The sequence below is a fragment of the Crassostrea angulata genome, chromosome 5 (genome assembly GCF_025612915.1).
Source record: "Crassostrea angulata isolate pt1a10 chromosome 5, ASM2561291v2, whole genome shotgun sequence".
Taxonomy (NCBI): domain Eukaryota; kingdom Metazoa; phylum Mollusca; class Bivalvia; order Ostreida; family Ostreidae; genus Magallana; species Magallana angulata.
This window is the reverse complement of record NC_069115.1, coordinates 55,475,219-55,498,767: the sequence shown is the minus strand read 5'-3', so window position 1 is coordinate 55,498,767 and position 23,549 is coordinate 55,475,219. Positions and strand designations below refer to the sequence as shown.

General features: G+C 34.3%; 1 protein-coding gene across 8 annotated transcripts; it reads left to right on the top strand.

Annotated features, from left to right (window-relative positions):
• Positions 1–553: 553 nt before the first annotated feature.
• Positions 554–23,288, top strand: LOC128183583 (pyroglutamylated RF-amide peptide receptor-like). 8 transcript variants are annotated; one of them, XM_052852659.1, is made up of 3 exons: positions 2,738–2,985; positions 16,676–16,778; positions 21,851–23,288. In XM_052852659.1, the coding sequence occupies exon 3, from the start codon at positions 21,987–21,989 to the stop codon at positions 23,091–23,093; it is 1,107 nt and encodes a 368-aa protein (XP_052708619.1). In that variant the 5' UTR covers positions 2,738–2,985; positions 16,676–16,778; positions 21,851–21,986; the 3' UTR covers positions 23,094–23,288. The 8 variants fall into 8 exon arrangements, with proteins under 8 accessions (XP_052708624.1, XP_052708619.1, XP_052708616.1 ...); XM_052852664.1 differs by lacking the exons at positions 2,738–2,985; positions 16,676–16,778 and adding an exon at positions 554–621; XM_052852656.1 differs by lacking the exon at positions 16,676–16,778.
• The last annotated feature ends 261 nt before the right edge of the window (positions 23,289–23,549 follow it).

Genomic DNA, 23,549 nt, shown 5'->3' with positions numbered 1-23,549 from the left:
ATAAGGGATCAAAGGTACCATATGATATAAATATCAAAGCTAATTTTAGACGTATATTGTTATTGTACAATTTATATCAAAGATTAAATTGGAATGTTTTCGGTTAATCTGGGGGCAATGTGTTGACCAGCAAGCCGCTGTAAATAAAACATTGATGTGCCTTTAAGACACTGGTAATGTAATGTTTAAGACATTTCAACGCAAAATGAGTCGTATATTTTAATTCACATAACAATTCAGATATTTCTGAATATTGGAGAAAAAATCCATAAAAAAATATTGCTTCGTCAATGTACTCTGTATAAGCATAGATGTTATTTATTTATACTAAAGCAAGATCGACAACTCCAAAATGAAAACGTTTAAATCTACCAAAGCAAAACTTTGTTTAGAAAGTGTATTTTTTCTGTAGTATGAAGTTGCTATTGATGCAATATAACTTTTGTATTTACTACTTGTATATATGAATTTAAGGCTCGTTAAAATGCATGTATTGATTTGATTCGTTTATATCTCCCACTTGCATTGTGGTACCTGGGAAACAGAGTGACTATCATCAATATCAAAAAACAATACCTGTATAATGCATTCGATAAATCAAATTCGAGGACTCATCGTAAGGTAAGATACTAGTATCATCTCTACCAACATTCAATTACTCAGTAAGCCAACTCCCTCTCTCTGGTCAAACGTAAAACATTACTTAACTAAATGTTTGTGGGGGGTTTTTCTGTAGGCTTGGGGTAAAATGCTGACGATGGACCCTCCACTTTGGAGGGTCCATAGTGGAGGGGGTGGAGCTTGGTGTGTCAGTCTTAATTCAGAGTCCGTTTGATCTGTCGTTCCAATTATGTTATCAGAAACAGAATGGGGCACATTGTTTTATTTATATGACTTTTAAACACAAGCACATAAAACATCTCTCCCCTAATTGACGATGACGAATGGTGGCACTTTCATTTAGGTGCTGGGTTTTTTAAAAGTACATATTGTTCATTAGTTCTACACAAGGTGTATATAGTAAAAATATTACAGTTGCATTATTGCTGAAATGGACAAAATTTGTCAAATTTGTAACAGCTTATGAATTTTATTCTACAAAAGTGTAAGTCTTGTAAAAATGATTAATTTATTTTATATTACATTTCCTTTAAATGTCCCTATGTCCTGAAGATAATTGTGCTGAAATTTCTAAATGCACTATGACATTTCAAACACCGGACATTGTCTCCGACAACAATCCGCATTGTTAATACATATTTTGCAACGAAGCTGACACTCTTGGTGACTTGGAATTCGGACTCAGATATTTCCGATAATCATATTGTTTGAGAACAAGATCATCGGGTGGTTTTCTTAATTTTTCTGTAAATAATTGTGAACATCCATAGCATTTTTTTGTTACTATTAATATATTAACATTTGTTACTCGGGGGAATAAAGATAAATCTCTCCCAACGTTGAGGTGAGTTAAACCTCCTGTTCACAGTCTCACTGGACTCAGAATAATTGGTACACAAACATAGAGTGATTTATGTATCCTGATAAAGTTCATTTGAAGTTGCTAAATTCATTAAATGTTAGGACCTCCCTCTCCTTTTTTTTAATTTCTAATAAACAACCCATATGTTTTAGCTATTTAGTGCATGATGAAATTGGAATGACAGATCAAACGGATTCTTAATTAAGACTGACACACCAAGCTCCACCCCCTCCACTATGGACCCTCCAAAGTGGAGGTTCCATCGTCAGCATTTTACCCCAAGCCTGTTTTAGAAACATCAAATTCTTACGGAAACCTTTATTCAAAATTTTCAATTGTATTTCACTGTATTTTTCATCATGATATCGGTTGATGTTTGTATCCGTCAAACTGCTTCACATACAACATTTCAAGGGTTTGAATAAAAAAAAATGTCAGTTCTTACTGATTACTCTCATAATTTGATTTCTGAAGACATAACGCCTAATGACAAAAAAGCTCTCTCAGCATGAACAGTGATCACAATTAACCTGTAATAAAACAGAATTAGATGTAAACTTCCATACTCTAAACATCAAAGAAACCTGTCTGATTAACCCTAGTTCTTAGTTCTCAACTCTGCTCAAAGTCACCTCCTTCCTTTTTAACTCTCAATGCCCACATGTTGAGTACCTAATTTGTTGTTTGATGAACACAGCATACATCATTTCTACTTTGGCATCGGCAGCACATCTTCACACATATTCAAGATTTGATCAATATGATTTCTTTTGGTAGTGTTTCTTTGATGAATTCCAGATCGCATTTCCGAGTTCTAGCATATGTATTTGTTCAGATTAGGATTTAACAATCCCATTTCTAAACATTCCGTCGATTTTCATTTTTTAAGAGTTTTTTCTTCAAATAATAGATAATTTGATCTTGTGCAAATATCACATCAGCAACTAGACTTGCTCAGAACTCGAAAGCGGATAAAAGCTTTAATTGACATTGTGTGTTAATCAGCAAAGGCAGAACTAGCCTTTCAAAATAAACGGATTGATATTTTCGAAATGTTTTCAGTAATGGTCAATCGAGTCATTTCCGAAGTAATCAGAGAATCTGACGGAACAAAGCAAGAATAGTGCGCAAAAACTGACATCTGTTTCCATAATTTCATAACTATCGTCTCTATACTACTTTTTTCTCTCAGTAATCCTTTTAATTAACTCTGAGTGCTAAAACACTCTCAGGACCGATTTACAGGGGGAAAAAAGCAATCCGCGACTGAGTGAATAAATGAAGAAGCCTTGTTTTTTTACGATTGGACGTGTATATTAATGCATCAAGAGGTGCATTAAATCAGTAGTGAGGGGTTTAGTATGAAAACCTCATGATCAATACAAACAGTGTCTGATGTTTGTATGAAGCACCAAGTATGTCGAAGCTGCCGGTTTAAAATATAAAAAGTTCTCAATTTTAGTTTTCAGCGTGTGAGGGGATTATATATTAGGACCATACAAGTAAGTGAATGTAAATTAAAGTTAATTTTCAGAGACAAAGCTATTAATCTATTCAAGTTCAATATTTTTTTCTTATCGGGTTTCTAAAAAGCCTTTATTTTTTTTACGACTATAAGGTATATTTCGTGTGTTTTGCTGTAATCATATGAAATTACCAATGACAAACAGAAAAGCTGTTGATCCTTTTAAATGTATTTAATATCAACAAGCATCATCAAAGATAACCTATTATGTTATGTTCTACGTGTTTGTTTAAGTTTGTTCTACGTGTTCTAAGTCAAGTGTGTTCTACGTAATGAACATTAAAAAACATAATTTCAGTCTCGTTTATGATCATTATAGCTTTACCATCCATTGATGATGTTCTTCCCATTCAATCAAATATTTCTTCTTTAACAGTCTTTTATCTATCATCCCAACAGTGCACTGGAATTGAAATATTTCACCACTCTACAAAAGAACAAAGTTTCTTTTGAGGTTTATTAACATTTTTGTACACTAAAATGTCATATTCTCAAAACATCTTGGAAAATTCTGAAGAAAATAATGGTCTTTAACTGTTCATGTAATATTAAATAATAATTTCACAAAATATTTCAAATAATCTTAACTTGCTTTAAGCAACTATATTTGAAATCGATAGCACACTAAAAAAGTTGAAAACAACTGAACATCGATTTGCGCAAAAAACAAAAAAAATGAACTTGGGGTATGCTATTCTGGATAAAATTAACTGACAAATTGTTGAAAGATTTATTCAATTAAAGGATATCTTTCGCATCGCTTGGGGTAATTGTCTCGCGCATAATTGACCCACATTGTGTCATATTCAACTAACCGATTGGACAACACAGTACATTGGGGAAATCTCGAATTAACGTGGAAAGATTTCGAGACCACGAGAAAATGAAATATTATTGATTGTGCAGTTTCATCGCTTGATAAAGCCCTAACTTCCCAAAACATGACATGGAATTATGGGAACATGGACACAGATGCATTAACGGCTCAAGTCCAGAATTATACCACAGGGTCACAACGTGATGGCTTTTCAGCACCTAAAAATGCATGAATAAACGGCTCGAAGAAACGATCATCATTCATTGAAGAAGATAACAAATAAATAAAAAAAAAATAGTGGATTAAATGGAAAAAAATATTTTTTTTTCAAACCAGCTTAAACGTTTTGTAATTTTGTAAAAGAACAGGCCCTTTATGTTTAGTTCCCCTGGGTCAGTAGTTGATGGTGTTGTGTTAGGTTATCGTTAATGCATTTCGACCCGATGCACCTTCTCTATAAAAAATATCCTACACATTTTCTAGATTAAATTCGTTTAAAAATGAATAATCTTGAGTTTCAACATGTGCATGGCATGCGCTGGATAAGACGACCCATTCTGTTACATTAATAAATGGCGAGGTGGGTTTCTTCTTACTCTTTTTTCGAGGAATGGGCGAATATTACACAGCTTTTTCAAATATAAAAACTGATCAGGAAATAACATGCATTTATCGCCAAAGTCTCTGAAAATTGATTTGTCACAGGAAAAAAAGGAGAGTATACATTATGTTGCAACTGTAATTAGGCGCAGCAAATATTCAATTAAAGCCCCCATTTATCGACCACCATAGATTTACAGGGCTATCCGATTGCACCAAAATATTCCAACCTGTTTACGTATCCATCCTCCCAAAAAACTGAAAACGTCACAGCTTTATCTTGGAGAGTTTTTCATTCAGTTGAGAGATCGTTTTTAGAAGGCAGAATTTTCGCTTGATTTGCTGTTCATCAACGTTCAAGGTTTAACAAATCTCAAATTGGAGCCGCCTTGATATCAAATGTTTTTAAAAACTTTCCGATTATTCTGCTAGATCTTGCAATTCTCGATTTCAATGGTAAGTCTCATTTTGTCTGCTTATTATATTGGCTAATTTGATAACTGTTTAAAAGAAAGTAATTTAAGTTTGAAGGAAAGGCTGCTTGCATGTACATGCATGACAAGTAATGGCTTTTTGTCAGGTTAGGTCTGTTCTCTTTATCAAGTTCTGGCAATACATTGTTTCCTTGAGTTTGCTTCTTTCTGGTATGAAAACTAATCTGGCATTAGTTAACTTTTTTCAATCAGAGGAATCATTTTTTCCTCCAATACATTGTATTTTAGTCACCATTCTCCTCGCTGTTGGCTTTAACAGCTCTGTTTATACCTAAAATCTTGTTACAAACTAGGGATATTTGACTTTTGGCCAGAGCATATCTACATGTACCTTACTCATTCCATGTCTCTTCCTTTGCTTTGCAAAGAAAATGTGATCTGACTAGAGGAAGAGGTTTACCTGCAGAATAACTCTTCCTCAGGATTTAAGTTATAAAAGTCAGATTGTTGTTCAGGTCAATGGCATGAATGTTTTAAATACACAAAAAAGAAATAAATTAATATTGCTATATATTTCTATTTTATCAATAGGAAAATGTATATTTGTGGCAAAACAGAGGAAATTGGAACAAAGTTTTTTCCCACTAAAACGTCCTGTTAGCAACATTACAATAAATGTTAAGTAATAGAATTACAGAGGGAAATCATTAATGGATTATAATATTTTTAAAAATTACTGATCATTTTTTTCTGTTTAGCTTCACTATGAAACAAGAAACAATATACTATATATATGCTGGGAAAGCAATATTTGTTTGAAATAAACGATTGTATGATTTCACCAGCATTAACAATAAGACGTTAGTAATGTATGATAATATAGTGTCATTGCATAGATTTTGGCTTCGTATTAATTTGAACATTATCAATTTAGGGGTTTTTTTGTTTGGGTCTTTTTTCTTTAAAGGAGGGGATGCTGTAATTTTGCTTTGCAAATATTGTCGAATTCCACCAGATGTTCAGAGTACCCAGATTTTAATTATTTTTTTTTCATATTACAATATATATTTGAAAGAATGGCAAAGCTGACCTAGATATGAACTGCCTCCTCAGAAATAGCAGAAATATCTCCCTCTCTTATCTCTTTATCACAATATCTCATTCTTTCGGCGCGCGATCTGGAAGAGAAAAACTAATTTTCCTGAAAACCGGATCTAATTCTCGCATTCTACAGACAACCGATACCGCGCTCGGAATTATGAAGACTTATTTCATTTCCTACTGGTCTGAGCCCAGCTTTGGGTTGGAGCCACGTTCCGATAGGATTTATTATTAACTCTATCTAATCTCTATCTTGTTTGTATCAAAGTATCCATAGGAAGGGTCAAACATGGAAAGCTAATGGCTTCGTAATGGGTTGCAGCGTGCCTTCTGTACAAATGAAATATGTATAAATTTCGGATTAAACTAATGACGCAAGAAAAGAAATTAGATTATTTTTAGTAATGGAATAGTTCGTCGAGGAAATCCAATCAAACGGCCTGGGAAGAAAGCATTCGGACTCCGTACTCATTGTTAAAAAAAGATTACAGCGTAAATAATTAATCCGTGTGTCAAAAGTTAAAGATAAACCCGTAGTTCCATTTCTATATATCATAAAAACTATGACTACGTAATAAAGAACATAGATTTAGACAAACAGATAAATAAGAAGATTTGAATAAAAATATCGTAGTCTTGTAAAATATTCAATTCAAAGGCCGAATGCCTATAAAATCATCAACTATAACTGACATTTTCTACTACAGACACTGGCACTCCTTTTACGACAGGTTGTTAAAAAATCTTTGCACGTCAAATGCATGTAAAAAGAGATCTTTGGACCATCATTTCCGCCATTACAAAACTATTTTGTGAAAACTGAATTTGCAATTGTCACCAGCTCCTTTATAGGCCAAACGTGTCCATGGTAGCAATGACCGAGTAATTGGAAACCTTGTGTCACGTGCACATCAGTGGCACAACACAAAAACTCTGGATTCGAACCTGGCACAAAAATTATTTCTTCCAAATGATTTCTCTTGTATCATTACCCAATTAAAGAATTATTCTGTAACACCATCATTTAGATATATGATACAGTTTTACGACTCTGTGTGAATTTATACACTAATTATGCTATAACTGTCAGTTTGGTTCTCTTTCAAACGTTCAATATCAGCATTAATTGGAAAGTTAAGGATAAAAATACCTAGCTATGCTGATTTGTGCCACTATACTTCCGTTCTCCTGCGTTTCATTCTTCTACGATATTCATAGATCTGTGAGACTTAATCAGAATTCTTTTATCACATAAAACTCTCTGTTGGTTAGTATCGGCTATGGGACATCACAATGTTGTATGAGTTTATCTCATGTAATTTAAAGTATTCACATCAGAAATGACCGATCGCCGATAAAAGAGAGAGAGAGAGAGAGAGAGAGAGAGAGAGAGAGAGAGAGAGAGAGAGAGAGAGAGAGATTAAATAAATAATGCATGATATAATATTTGACTATACGAATTCTCTTTCGTAAGTTTTCAAAGATAGAAGTCCCATGAATCCTTTTAGACAGATTGAACGTTCGTCAAGGGAATGCTATGTTTGATTGCACTCTGAAGGTGCACCATTGTACCCAGAACCTGTGCGCGTGTCTTGTTAAAACCCAGAAATACAGCAAACACAGCATGCCAAACAATTCACGGTACATTCAGGTTCAACGCAGCTGTAAAGTAGATTTAATGGATGATAATGAGACAGAAGAGAAACGGAATAATTCAGCAATTATTTATTGCTTCATCCTCCTCCTGAAAGAAATTAAGACAGGTGTAGGTGGAGATAAAGATTTATCTTACTAATTTCATCAGCTGATTGATTTATATAATGTGTACCGGCTGCAAGTCTCTCTCAATCCTACCAAGTTCCAAAACAACAAATTTAATTAAATTCAATACCGAGTATTAAATGGGTAAAGAAAAAACCATCTTGTTTTTGATTTGCAAGCGACCTCAAACATTGTGTTCAGTATAAAATAAAATGTAAAAAGGGAACGGGATTATCAAATTTATGATTAAAGATTTTATCAGAATAAGTGAAATTTTTGGTTAGCATTATTGTTTAGAAGAATTATAAAGTTTATTTTCAATACTTAAAAACAGTGTCTTCATATGTTTTTTTTTTAATTCTAGAACTAACGGAAGTATTTATTTAATTACGATAAATTCGTTCTAAGGAAAAAAACAGGTTGGAAAACTCATTCAACGTATCATTATATTTATTGTATTCTTTGCATTTCTTCCTCTCATTTCAATAAAAAAAAAACCACGTAAATGATTTTTATAATGTTGCAATTTGAATTTCTTACATTGAATGTTGATGCAATTATCAAGTGACAAAATTTACATAAAACTGCATCTCCTATCAAACAATGGTCCTTACATTTATATATGGAAATCTTATCAATTTTCTCGTATTCTACGTTTCAGCAGCTTTTTAACGACTGATTTTTCATAATCCTGTGTGGTTCTCTGTTGAAATTCTCCAGACAATTCAGTATAACCGCACTTATGTTTGACGATTGCCTTGTTGAAAACAATTAATTGATCCACTTATCGTCTGTTTTATAATGCAATGCAAGACCCAAATGCTTTTGCGGAATTGACTCCCAAACTCGGTGTTTGCATCCAGTCACATCTGGTTGATGATTTCAATCATACTTTCAGTGCAAAGCGCCTTTAGCACAGTCGTAGCGAAGTGTGAATTGGTGATACTATTTTCTTAGAATGCTCCATGTCTCGTGCCCCTGCTTTCGGTGAAGCGTTATGCGTCGTTCCCCTACTTCCGGTCCAGATTCATGCCTCATGTACTTATTTTCGGTATAGTTATACGTAATGAGGGAGCCAACCTTCGGATTATTAGTGATAGGTCAGTTTGTAATGTTTGCCTTTATAAGCTTCATCAAAATAACAAGCTGTTCTCCTTAAAAAGAGGAGTGCAATAATTATTTCAACAGAATCCTCTCTAGTATAATTGATTAAGAATATTTATGGTTGATTTCAATCATATTGAAACTAGTAAATATTAAAGAATTGTAAAAGTCCTATTTGTCAAGCTGTGTTAATGAATTAGTATCAGTAGCATTCGGATTAGTCTCGTTTATCTAATTATTTTCTGCATTTGTGATGAAAATACTTAAATGAGAGACGATGAATCCAATGTGCAAATTTTCAAGAATTGGTACATAAACCAGCATTACATGTAATGTCAACCAATATTTATTTGATCATTGATTTTTGATCAAAATCGACATGAACACAAAAACATTGTAGCATGGTTGTTTTCGATAGCATGCAATAATCCGATCTGATTACTGATATTTAATGATTTTTATGATATCAAAATACTTTTCAACTTTGCAATTTTTCGATTTCACGTTTAAATTCAGCTGAAAAGTCAAAAAGTAGTTTTTCATGGTATTAATCAATCTACCGCTTGAGTTCAGGTTCCAATCTTGCAGACTCATACTCGTTGTAACCAAATAATTTACTTCAAATTTATGTGTTTTGTAAGCGTCTTGACGAGGAATTATGCTGATTTTATCGAGAATTTCCGAAATTTGATAACCTTATCACTTCTTAATAATCACTAACAGCATTTCCCCTGAGAGGTTGTTGTACAAAAGAAGTTCCTCAGTTTCTGGTCTGGACCGACCATCTAGACAATAACCTGTGTATGTGATCACCGATACAGCGTGATGCCGGGCGTCTGTAAACGATGTCGCATGACGAGTGGTGAGCAAACATCGAATCTTCCTAGACTGATTAAAACCAGCAGAATTCAAGGACATATGAACCCTTTCATAAAAAGTGTTTTATGTAATTACGTCACTCTTACCAGCATTAACAATTTTTGTTTTCTGTTATCGGCAACTCTTCGGAAATGGCATGGATTTACGTCAAGAGAAATGTGAGTTGTGGGGAGACATATATAGACATTTTGTCGGTAATTCAGACAGTAACCGAGAAAATTATATAACAAGGGAAAACTAGCTATCTTTAAAAAGACATTAAATTGCATGACAGCAGGATCCGATTAGGGTGAGTGAAGATTCACCGATTAGATGATCAAGTTCTAAAATACTGTACTGGCATTAAAAAGGTTTGTTGTTTTAGCCGCATGATGTCTGTATTTTCAATACAACAAATATTAATGCATTTTTACAGTGATTTGTAATTTAACGACATTTTGCTTTCGCTTTTCTTGTTATCAACCATCGCTCCCTTTGATTTCATTTATTTTAATAGACTCTTCGCTCATGAAATATTAAAACGTGTAAAAGCAAACCAAGAGAAATATTACCCTACCTCTCAACGTTTATCAATTTCAGTGCTTTTATATTCCAAAATCAAGCTCATTTCTCGTCTCGTAAAACAAGTTATTACCAGCTAGAAGTTGTGTTAGTCTCTAGATTGACAACTCGTGTGTGATAAGCTTACATTTTAGTGTCTGATTACCCAACGGTCTTTGATAATTTGCCTTATCTTCAAATCTAGGGCCAATTCTAGGAAAGGATAGTAATCTCCATCTCCATCTTACAGAGATCACAGATAGCGATGTGACATTTAAAGGGACTTCTTGATTCCGTCGTGCCGAGAGAGTTCCCGAAATAAGCAGGATCTTGTGTATCTCTACTGTGTTTTAATAGTTTTTAAAGTGAAGATATCATATTAATAATCGTGGTAACTTCATTTTAATAGACTCTGTTAAATTGGTACCCTTTACCAACGAACTTATATCTCTAACAGGCACGTAGCATCAGGGGGGGGGGGGGGGGGGGGCAGGGGGGCCTGCCCCCCCCCCCCCCCACTTTTTCTCGCAGCAACAATTTTTTTTTAAATCTACATATATAAAATTGAGTTCTCATGGAGTTGCCCCCCCCCCCACTTTTTTGTGTATGTAAAAAATTGATATGAAAATAAGGAAATGAGGAGTGAAATGGAAGTTAAAGTTATATTCTACGCCATGATGATGAGTCTGCCCCCCCCCCCCCCCCCATTTTCAAAAACGATGCTACGTGCCTGTCTAAGGCATATATTCACAACAAATTCACGATATTACGTCTCTATAAGAACTTAAACAATGAATTTCCTTAAATGTGGCCCAAAAAGTTTGAATAACATCTTTGCATTTCGCTATGGTACCTTGATTAAGTCTCAATCGAAAGAAAAACTCGGCCAGTTTTTCATACACTAACTTGCCGATTGTTTATATATTATTTTCCATTCATTAGTAAGAAAGCGAAATTAGAGGGATGAAAATGACGATCATTTGATGAAATCGTGCCGTTGTTGATAGATTCAGCATTAAAAGAATAGCTGATATTTCCTCTACGAGAGTGTAAAGGAGTAAATCAAAACAGAGCATGAATTATTCATGAGAACGAGAAGCCCACTATTATGATTATATTTAAAACAAACCGTGGGATTCAGACGGTGGACAAGTCTAACGTATCTCCAATAAATTTCACCAGTCTCAGGTATTACCAATAAAATTCAACAGTATCTAATAAAAAAAGTACATGTATCTCTAATGAATTTCACAAGTTTCTGAGGTATCTTAAATGAGTTTCACCAGCCTCTAAAGTATCTCCAGTGAATTTCACCTGTCTCTGTAGTATGTTAATTTTTATCAGTATCATTAGTTTATTTATTCTCAGTGACTTTTTCCAGTCTTACAGGCATTTTCAATGAATTTCATCCGCGTCTGTAAAGTATCTACGAAGAATTTTACCCGTCTTTCGAATATCTCCTATGAATGGCACCAGATTCTTACGTGTCTCTAGTGAATTCACTTTCCCGAATGTATCCATAATGTATTTGTATAAGTCAGTATCTTTAATTTTTAAAAAAATTGATCTTATACATCTTTCCTTGAAATCGGAAATATGATTTACTGTCGAATTAATCGATTGATGTGTCATGCTATCTTTAGAAAAAAAATACCAGTCATAATGGAAATTAAAAGTCCAGAACAGTAATGCATTTTCTAAATTCATTTGTACAAAACGGACATAAATGATTTGAGAGACTGTGGGTTGGTTCAAATCGTTTCGAAATAACGGTATTTTTGTGTAAAAACAATTACAAGTATTCATTTACGTTGCAGTTGTCAGGGAAACTTCTAGAATGTTGAAGTCTGAGCAAATCCAGACCCTCTATCGTCCTTGATGATAACAATTAAAAAATGCGATGTTTAGTTTTATTTAACATAATCAAATACTAAGAATGTCCTGTAAAAAGAAATGTGCCATGTTTTAAAACTATCTAATAGTATAAATTTCATTTCAGAAAGAAATGAAAATGGTCTTTAGGAAAGCTTTTCCAGTCTCAGCAATTAGATATGACGAATAAAGAAAAAGATAAATTAAACCTAAAATTTACTTGAGTGGCTTTTTTACTTCTAGTAACCATATTCTGTCATGGTAACATATTTTTGCAGGTAGGCAAAATAGTGACTGGTTCGTGGAGACGATACCTCGTCTTCTTTGTCTCAGTAAGAAAGACAACTTTTGCGGTAATGCTATTAACAAGTATTTGGCGATGTAAATCTGTGATGAATATAAAACTGGTATTTGTGCCATCATCAAAAATAATGATTGCAAGGAAGTGATATCTTTAAATGGTATATGTACATGTATTTTTTTCAATCCAATCTTTTGTCAATACAAACTATTTTTAAGCCGTTGACTGTTATTAAGTACTTCTGTATAAATAAAGTTCATATAGACGATATTCGTAACATTAAAGTACAAAATTACGGAATAAATTCATTGGGTTTTTAGCTCACCTGAGCTGAAAGCTCAAATGAGCTTTTCTGATCACATTTTGTCTGTCGTCCGTTTGTCCGTCTGTCTGTCCGTAAACTTTTCACATTTTCAACATCTTCTCAAGAACTACTGGGCGAATTTCAACCAAATATGACCCAAATCATCCTTAGGCAAAGGGAATTCAAAGTTGTGAGGGCCTCACCCTTTTTCAAAGGGAGATAATTAGAAATTAATGAAAATTTTTGAGAAATTTTCAAAAATCTTCTACTCAAGAACCATTAAGCCAGGAGAGTTGAAACTTGTGTGGAAGCATCCCCAGGTAATGTAAATTTAAAGTTGTGAAAATCATGATCCCCAGGGGTAGGGTGGGGCCACAATGGGGGGGGGGGTCGAGTCGAAGTTTAACATATAGAGAACATATAGAGTAAATCTTTAAAAATCTTCTCAAAAACAAATCAGCCAGGAAAGCTGAAACTTGTGTGGAAGCATCCTCAGGTAGTGTAGATTCAAAGTGATTAAAATCATGACCCCTGGGGGTAGGATGGGGCCACAATGGGGGGATCAAATTTAACATAGGAATATATAGAGTAAAGCTTAAAAAATATTCTTCTCAAAAACTTATCAGCCAGGAAAGCTGAAACTTGTGTTGAAGCATCTTCAGGTTGTGTAAATTCAAAGTTGTAAAATTCATGACTCAAGGGGGTAGTGTGGGGCCACAAAGAGGGGGGGTCAAATTTAACATAGGAATATTTAGAGTAAATCTTTAAAAATCTTCTTCTCAAAAACCAATCAGCCAGGAAAGTTGAAACTTGTGTTGAAGCATCCTCAGGTAGGTAATGTAAATTCAAAGTTGTAAATATTATGATTCACGGGGGTAGGGTGGGGCCACAATTGGGGGTCGACGTTTTACATAGGAATATATAGAGTGAATCTTTAAAAATTCTTCTTTCTCAAAAACTGATCAGCCAGGAAAGTTCAGAGTTTGATGCAGGTTTATATCCCATATATAAACAATTGTTAAGGATCTTTTTGAGAACTGCAATACTCAACATGTGATATGACTATAATATCATCGTGTTAGAAAAGGGACTAATGATTATAAACATAAGAATATCCAGGGGGAAAATGGATTTTATTTATACAGTATCTACGTGTGTTATTTTACATTGTCCAGATAGTTTGTATTATGACTCCATTAAGCTGATTTTATCATACCTATTGTTCCTCAGGTGAGCGATGTGACCCATGGGCCTCTTGTTTATTGTAAACATATTAATCTTCCATCGGAAACATGCATATCAGTGCGACAGATTAGACTTCATTACTACAGCATCTCTTTGCGTAGCTATCCCATCATCTTATATAACATTCTGGTAACTTACCATAAAGAGATAAACGTTTTGTTGACTTCGCCAGTGGCGCTGATAACCATTCCATTAAGAGTAATCAGTACTTTGCGACATATTTTAATCAACACTCATTAAAACAATGTTTCTTGTTTGTTGTTTTTAAACGAATTTATTATTTCTGTATTCTAAAAACATATTAATCACATGTTAAAGAATCGACAGTATACTTAGTAAATCAGTTTGCTTATCAAAGTATATTAATCAAAGCGAACGCCCGTAGAAGTTACGATTGTTAAAGTTTGGTTTTTTTTTTGTGAAATTTATATAAGCACGGCTAACTGTTGATAATAGATACGTTAAAGGAGTTCCTGTTCTCCAGTTGATATTCTCTGCCCATTCATTTAAGATATGTCTTTAGTTTCTTCATTTTGTTCTATTGCTAAAGCATTTGTGTAGGATCTTTCTGTTGATTGGTTAAAAATGTATTCCATTCTCTCTGGTGATTATTTCCAGGTTTTCTATGTCCATTGGTTCAATTTGTTTAAGTAAAGTCCATTCTCTCTGTCGATTGGTTTGTGTTATAACGATTAAACACAAATAGAACCTTAAAACTTTCAGTAGGATGTAACTATCTATTTATTGCGTCAAAACAAGTTGAAATGACGCTGGTTTCAAGCGAAATATACACTATAGCCAGACAAATCTTGTTGATTTAAAAGAGCTATTACTGAGTGGTCTACAATGAAATAGACAGGCCTACGTTACAATGCTGTTTGACACAACTACCCAAAGTCCAAGCTCCTGTTAAAATGGTTCTAAGCCATGGACGTCATAAAATGAGTTTATATGCTCGCACTTACGCTGATTGATTGGAACTTTGCTGTTTGATATCCCTTTGAGGTTTTTTAAATCATACACAGGATCCTCCTTTTCATGTAGAAGGCTATCGGGACTTTTTTATGCACATGCTTAGGAGTGGAAGAAAGGATTTTTCGAGACTTCAACTTTGGAGTTGAATTATAGGATCCGGCATCTTTCGCCTCTCATGATCCAACCAATTAACAAAACAAGGCTTCTTTGTGGAGTTACTGACTGAATTGATAGCTGTGGTTTGGAATCCAACATAAGCACGCTGCCTGTTACTGGTTTCTGCCAAAAGTAATAATTTACCCAGTTGTAATGTTGCAGACGGGAAGGGGAACGATTACATTATTTCTGCTGTTACTTTTTCACTAATATATTTAAGGTTGTCACCAAGAGATATAACGGTAATTTCATCTTCTGTTACTATTACACTTAACATTGTTCGCTTCCATCGCCTCTACATTCGTTAAAAAACAGTGAGTTCTTTTAACACACACACACACACATTCTCTCTCTCTCTCTCTCTCTCTCTCTCTCTCTCTCTCTCTCTCTCTCTCTCTCTCTCACGTTTTAGAGACTATCCAAGATAGATTATCTTATGCCCGTTGACCTTTGACTACTGTCCAAGGTCTTATGTCTTATGCTACTATCAGGCCCGACTGTCCATGACATAGATGTTAACAGATGCTAATGTTCTAATTTCCTATATAGCTGTCCAGCGTAAGTGATCAACACAGATTGATCGATTCGGGGTGCCATAACTTGCTGCTTTTCAACAATTATATAGCCCAGTCGATACGAATGACACAGAAATTTGGCTCTCTTAATGTGTTTTAGATATTAAACTGTCCATTCTTTCCCCTAACATCGCTGTATGCAGTCGCTAGGGTCTTTTTCCAGGAGAATAATGACAGCGGGTGCTTGTTTATCCGATATATCATCCAGGCAAAAAATAATTAATGTGTCGACATAGATGGTGCAAGATGTATTCGATGACATATTTCAGTAATTAATTATAGTATATAACATATATATAGAATATTTTTCCTTAACCATAATTGCCTGTATACATTGTACATGTATTGTTGTAGAAAGTTCTCTTTTAATATAAATTATTTCTGCATTTGACAGCAGCGTTTTTTATTTCAAATTAAATAAGCGGTCATACTTTCATTGCAATGTTGGCCCTTTACCGAACTCTAAAACGACAATATATTCTTGTTCATACGCGCGCAGTCGATCCCATAACTAGAGCAACTGCATTAAACACGAAATTCAAGGCTTCAGATAGCCCCGGTGTCATAAATTGCATCAATACACATGTAATACATCATGCAATTTGTAATGCCAACAACATACATAAGATGATATTTGAACCTTTGAAAAAATTTAATCTTGATAGTTATGTTTTATTCCGTTTCCTTATCCTAGAAATGTGAGGCGTTTAGGAATTTTGGTGATAAGTGTCTCTAGTGTTGATAAGATCTGATCTTTCCGAGTCTCTTCAGACAGAATTTGAGCATGCATTGCGTATTTACATACTTTTGGAGAAAAACTTCGTTGATAACACTCTTTGATGGACCTCGATATCGGAATTAAACCATTGATTACAACTGCTTTAAACGATAACCGAGAAACGCAACTATACGATTTTGTTTTCTTTAATCGTCACTCGAAGTGCCATTGGTTTCGAAGATTTTTATTTATCTATTTATATATCTTTACATTTTGAATTGATAGATAACCAAGATTACGGTCAGCTAGGGATCTTCAGATGAAGATTCATAACGTTAGGCGATTATTTTCGCAAAGATCCATATGGTTTTTTCAATTTTCATTTCAGGTAGGTTTAGAATATTACATGTACTACCTATACTTAGTTTAAGTTATTTTATAATATCTTCATCAGTTGGTCGATTGACAGTGGTAATTATGAAAACCACTTTAAATACCTAATGAATAATTCTCTTTTGTAAATGACAATGTGCAGTCTTGATGAGGTAGATTTAATGGACCGACAGTTCAGTGACCCAGGACATGTATTATGGACATATCCGATGTATCCACTCCCGATATTGGCTTCTATCGTATACGGTTTAAGGTGATAAAAACAAAGGGACATTGTCTTATAATGCCATGTTCCATGCTTGTACAACGAAGTAATAGAAAAGTATTTATAAAAGGACCCCAAGAAATTTTGTCAAGAGGAATAGAATTCGTTTATCTAAATAAATCATATTTGCAATTATTGTCAAAGAAAGCCCTAACTTGAAATTGCACAAACCGCGAAGTCCGATTTTCTCCGTTTATACCGGTTGCTTGTCGGCGGTCCGTGGTATCACTTGTATAGCAGCAGCTGTGTTCTAATATTGACAATTCGTTCCATAGAAGTTGCTGGTAATACCGCTATACTGATAACAGTCAACTTCTTTGGATCTTTTGACAAGGTTTCTGTTGAGTTTCCTTCGCTTTCTTCTAATTGAATTCTAGCTAGATGCCAGAATGACAGATATTGCATTTTGCATCATTTTCAGGAATTTAATGCTTCCATTCCAATGTCATCTGATTGCGGGCGAACATCATGATCTATAATGTTAGCAATGGTACATGTAGTTGTTAAAACAAAATTAGGGTTTGATACATAGTGCACGAGCCGGAAGCGAGTGCACTATGTAATCAAACCCTGACTACTATTTAGGCATAGTACATGCACAACACAACACTATTGTTATTATTATGCCGACTGTTGAATATACTGACGTGCTTTGCTAGTAGCTGTGACGTTCGAGTGGTGACAAGTCCCTAAAAATAATCACCGGAAAAGCAAGCGGTTTTTTTTAATAATCAATTGATTCGACTGTTTATTTAATCAACAAGTTGTTGTACAATAAAAAGTTAACAAAGGTTTATGTTCTTTTCAAAAAATGAGAGACGTTTGGCCTTACCGAGAAAACTCGAAATGTTTAGTTTAAACAATATTTTATTTAGCTGGAATTGAGTATTGGGACAATTGTATCAAACTAATAGATAATGTCTATGCTAAAAGACTAAGGTTACTTATACATGTATTAATATTGAAACATAATGTTGCTAAGTAACTCTAAATAAGCATTATATATCTGTGAACATACTGGTACATACAAATATGATACTTAATGCAATAGTTATAGTAAAACAACGGGTGAACTCAGAACCTTTTACTTTCAACAAGAAATTTCTTGACAAGGTAGAAAATATTGTTGTTTTCACTTTCAGATAAATAAGCATTACCATATACTAATAATTCAACATTAAGAAAATATGGAAGTGTCAGGATTGTATTGATTCTAACTCTGGAATATGTATTACAGTGTAATAAAAAATGGTCAGTACTTTCAACTTCGCCACAAATACAAAGAAGCGAGTCGATTAACTTTCTTTGAAACAAATGAAGATTAAGACCACCACATTCTAGTCTTAGTTTGGAGTGAAGAGTTTGGCCTATTCTGGTACCTAAATAAAAATAATTTGGGACTTTAATTCTTCTGGTATGTAAGTATGACTTAAAGCAATGTAATGAAGGATTTGATTGCACATTTTGGGGTAAAGCATTCCATTGTCTTATTGTAGCTGGGAAGAACGAATTAAAATAAAGCTTAGTTCTTGTATTGATTTCTCGCAGTGGGTGCATTGTTCTTGTGTTGTAGTTATGTCCTTGAGTTTTTTGTGATTGGATGATAGTAGATAAATAATTAGGAGCCATATTGTGAAATATTTTGTGAAATTGAATAAGACGATGATTTTCCCTACGTTTCGATAATGGTTCCCATCCCGTTTCTTTATATAACATATGCCTGGATGCCAGTCTATTCCCTCCCGTAACTATTTCTGGCTGCTTCCAATCGTATACTTTCAATCTTATTAACCAAGTATTCTGGTATGTTGTCCCATATAATACATATTCAAAGACTGGTCTTACAAAAGAAAAATACAGTGTTTACAAAGATTTCCTATCAAGGATATTCTTGAGTCTTCGCATCATACCAAGGCGCGAATAGGCTTTTTTAACTGTTTCATCTACATGTAAATTCCAAGACAAATTACTACTAAGAATAACTCCTAAGTGTTTATGGGTTTCTACTTCTTTCAGGTGAACATCGTTAAATATTAGGGAGGGATGGAAGGGTTTCTTGACTTTATTAGATAGGTTAGACATTCCGTTTTGGTTGGGTTAAAAGACACAAGCCACTGTTTTGACCATTTATGTATTTTTTCAAGGTCTGTATTTAATAAACATGCTGAAGTATCAGCATTATCAACAACAATATAAAGTGATGTATCGTCAGCAAATAATATGACCATACATTTAATATTGGTGACCAAGTCATTTATATATATAAGGAAACGGAAGGGACCAAGTATGCTACCTTGGGGTACCCCAGCCTTAATATGGCCAGTGTTTGATTTGTTGCCACTGATTACGTCATACTGTTTTCTATCATGTAAGTAAGAAGATGGGGGAACAAGATAGCGCAAATGCCCATTTGGTTTTGTCGTAAAAAACAGTTTCAAATTTTTTTCTCCAACCAAATATACTATATGATGTTATATTACAAGTTTACAAAAGAACGATTTCTAATTATATTCAGTTTTGAATATTTCAACAAACGATAAGAAAAAAAATAATAAATTATAAAGTTTTGGTGGTATCAAACCCACAACCTAAAAACCCTAGCTCTGTAATGTTACCTAATGTCTGGTGCTCTAACCACTGAGCCATTTCAGTCACAACAATCTTCATTGTTAAATGCTATGTGCAACTTCAACCACGAATTTACGGACTAGTAGTATTTCTCTAAAACGTTCAATTGTTGGGATACAAAATGACATTTTTAAAGTATAGTGGGTCATCTCTCCACGTTTTTGTTGATTGAAATCGGTTTGATTTTCTTTAAACCTCATATAGACTTTGACAAAAATATGGAGCCCAGACCCACTCTATAAAAGAAAAGGCATTGAAGTTCTAAAAATGACACTATTTGGAGGTTTTGACACGCATACGCCAGTTTAAATCAACCTACTCTAAACATTTAACATATTTAAAGGTTATAAATCGATGTTATGGTAAATATACATTGTTTTTAATAATTGAGAAAGAAATTATGAGATTTGTTCATATTTTAATTTTATAGTATCTTATCTATCCTCATATGGGCAGTTTACACGCCTTATTCATCCATCTTCTTTCTAAACCATTCGAGTAATTCTCCTCGAACGCCAACTTTTTCAATCTTGTACAGTAGACCAATGTGCCATAATTTATCAAAAGCCTTGCTTATATTGAAAAATACAACTCTAACTTCTTTACCCTGATCGACTGCTTTGTATATAAAAATCACTAGTTATACTTAATAACTGATTGACCGTAGAATCATTTGGTCTAAAGCCAGATTGGTGCGGTGTAAGAATATCGTTAGTGAGAATGAAGTTGTATAGATGTTTGAAAATACACTTTTCCATACATTTACCAAGAACACTTAATAATGATATCGGCCTATAATTGCTAACGATATTGCTGGCGCCTTTTTTGAATACGGGGATAACGTTTGCAATTTTTCATTGGGTTGGAACTGTTGACTTACGAAGCGATAAATTGAAAAACTTGCTTAGTGGTTCAACAATAGATGGCGAAGCTTGTTTTAGTAATGTTGGGTTGATGCAATCCGGCCCGGTAGCCTTACTCGTGTCTAGTGTTTCTAAGACATCTCTAACGTCTTGTGTTGAGATCACTATGTTCGAAATGGTACATGTATCTAGTGTTTCTAAGACATCTTTAACGTCTTGTGTTGAGATCACTATGTTCGAAATGGTACATGTATCTAGTGTTTCTAAGACATCTTTAACGTCTTGTGTTGAGATCACTATGTTCGAAATGATACATGTAACACTAAAACTATCGTAGTTTGGCAACTCAGTATTTTCATCGTTAACTACTGATTGTGAACAGAAGTAATTGTTAAACAAATCTGCTTTAATTTTATTGTCACTTATTGGCAGGCTGTGTTCCTCGCTTTTAATTGGGGGATAAGTACTTGAGTTTTTAGAACCGATGATTTTTCTTAATATCATCCAAAATTGTTTAGAGCTTAAGTTACATGTTTTTAATATGTTCGAAATCTTATCGTTATATATGTTTGTTTTGCATTCCTTATTTTATTTACACATACATTTCTTATTTTTCTATATTTTGCCCAGTCATAAGGAGAATTTGTTGTTTTAGCAATAAAATGAAGACGTTTTCTAGCTCTAATAGATTTTCTAATATTATTATGCATCCATGGCGGATCATTGGGGCGTAAGGTAAAAATTTTATTTGGATTATAAATTATTATTATTATTTAAGTTTAGCAGACGAAATCTCTTTGAATTTTTTTCTTGTACATTCTTTATCAGGCGTCATTTCAAAAAGCGTTTTTGTGATTCTTATGTAGAATTTCTTTGTAAAATGTTCAATCAATTAGTTCAAAAGTTTATAAGAAACTTTGACTTTAAAATTACCGTCAATTATGAAGTGTTTTTGGAAAAATGAATAATTTTAATTGCTTGATGTCAGTAGTATAATTTATATCTACGTTATAATTATATATAAATACCATTAGTTATAATAACGGCTAATTTAGCGTAGCGTTAACGCGTTGGGCTTCAAGCTGGAATGATTTTAGGCGTCGTGATTTCGAATCCCGCTGTCTGCGCTTCAAAGATTTTCGTTGAAAACATCTGCCGTGCTCTATTTCGGCATAGTATGCTTACGCTATATAAATCCTTTAATACTATGCGAAAATAGATGAGTATTGAATATATAGTGAAAACTGACAGAAGGCATAATAATGTACAATATATGAATAAGTAATGTTTATTTATTCATTTATTTTTCAGGATTTAGGATTTCTGCAGTACAATATAACAATTTTCAACAGACAGATATTTGTCTCCGGATATACATCATCTGACGGATTCGTATCCATTTAATAGAAGTGGATAAAAGTAGAACTTCTAAGCGTCCGCCTCAGTGATGGATCGGCAGAATTTTACCACCCTGTACAAAGCGAGTGGAATGAACGACACACAAGAAATGCCGGGTCTGAGTGGACCATCAGCGCCTGAACACTTTAAGGCTATACAGGACTTCGTGAAAGTTGTGTCACCCATCACGTTCTGCATTGGCTACCCTCTGAACTGGCTCGTGTTTTACATCTTTTCCAGGTCCAAGCTCAAAACGACCTCGTCTTCCCGCTACATTGCCGCCATTGCTTTTGTGGACAACGTGGTTATTTTTACTTATTTTATGATTCATTTGTCTGATTATTATAACGTCCCTGTATATAACATCTACGGTGCCTGTCAGTTTCTTAACTATTTCAATTTTATAGGAATATTCCTCTCTATTTGGTACGTAACGGCGCTTGTGATTGACAAATTCATTGGATTGTACTGGCCAGTCAAAAGGTCTGAATATTGTACGGAGTTTCGGGCGAAGTGTGTAACTGTGCTGTTCGCCATCTTCTCTATTGTAATGTATCACTATCTTTTGTGGACAGTTGGAAATAAGGTCAATGGACATACCACTTTATGTATGCCTTACCATGCACCGAGTTTGATGGAAACTTGGAGTTTTCTTAATCATGTTGATTACGTAATCGTGGCGATAATTCCGTATTTAACGATAGTGATATTGCTCGGCCTTATTATCGTAAAGCTCTGTACGTACAAATCCAACGTCAGACAGGTGCGCGGATCCCTGCGGGGGAGGCTTCCTAGTGTTAACACGGAACAGGAGTTCAAGACCATGCCACTAGTCATTGCAGTGGCCGTCACAACCATCGCTCTAGGACTTCTCTTCAATATCTATAGGATTTTTCGAATCATGGATCAAAACACTCACACGGTGGCTTTATGTTTTTATCAAATTTCTTTTGCCTGCAAGTTTTTTTCGTACGTGATGACGTCAGAGAGTTTCCGTGATCACCTGACTATGCTGTGCCGTCAGTGTATTTACCATGGCCCTGGGATTCCCCTCTGTCGCGGGCACTCCGAGTCGGAGCCGACCACATTCATCAGTGTTAACCAACAGACACACGGTTCCACGGAGGACCACTGTATCATTGAGGGCACTGTATAAACGCTATACTGTCAGTTACTTGTGTTTATTATACATGCATATACTCAAAATATTATGTAATTAGCTGAACCCGAAATCCGTGAAGAGCGTTTAGTAACCATAGCATATAGTGAGTAACTGTAAGGTCCACGAGACCTTGTCAATAATAAGCTACATATATCAAGGATATAAACATAGGACAAAAAATGTATTGATTTTGGAATGTTGGTCTGTTTACTTGTGAAGGAAGGTGGGAATAAACACGAGAAGAATTTACCGAGCTGCCGTAGAAGAGTATGCGTATTTCAATATTTAATTAAATACTGGTATTACTTTCCCTGTTAATAAAATTTACCACTGCAATTCACTGTGTTTTGAAAGTGAAAAAGACATCACCTCTTTATCCATTATATGACTGACATATATATACGGGTGTCAAAGTTCATAAATGTTATCGTGCATAAAAACTATTTCCAT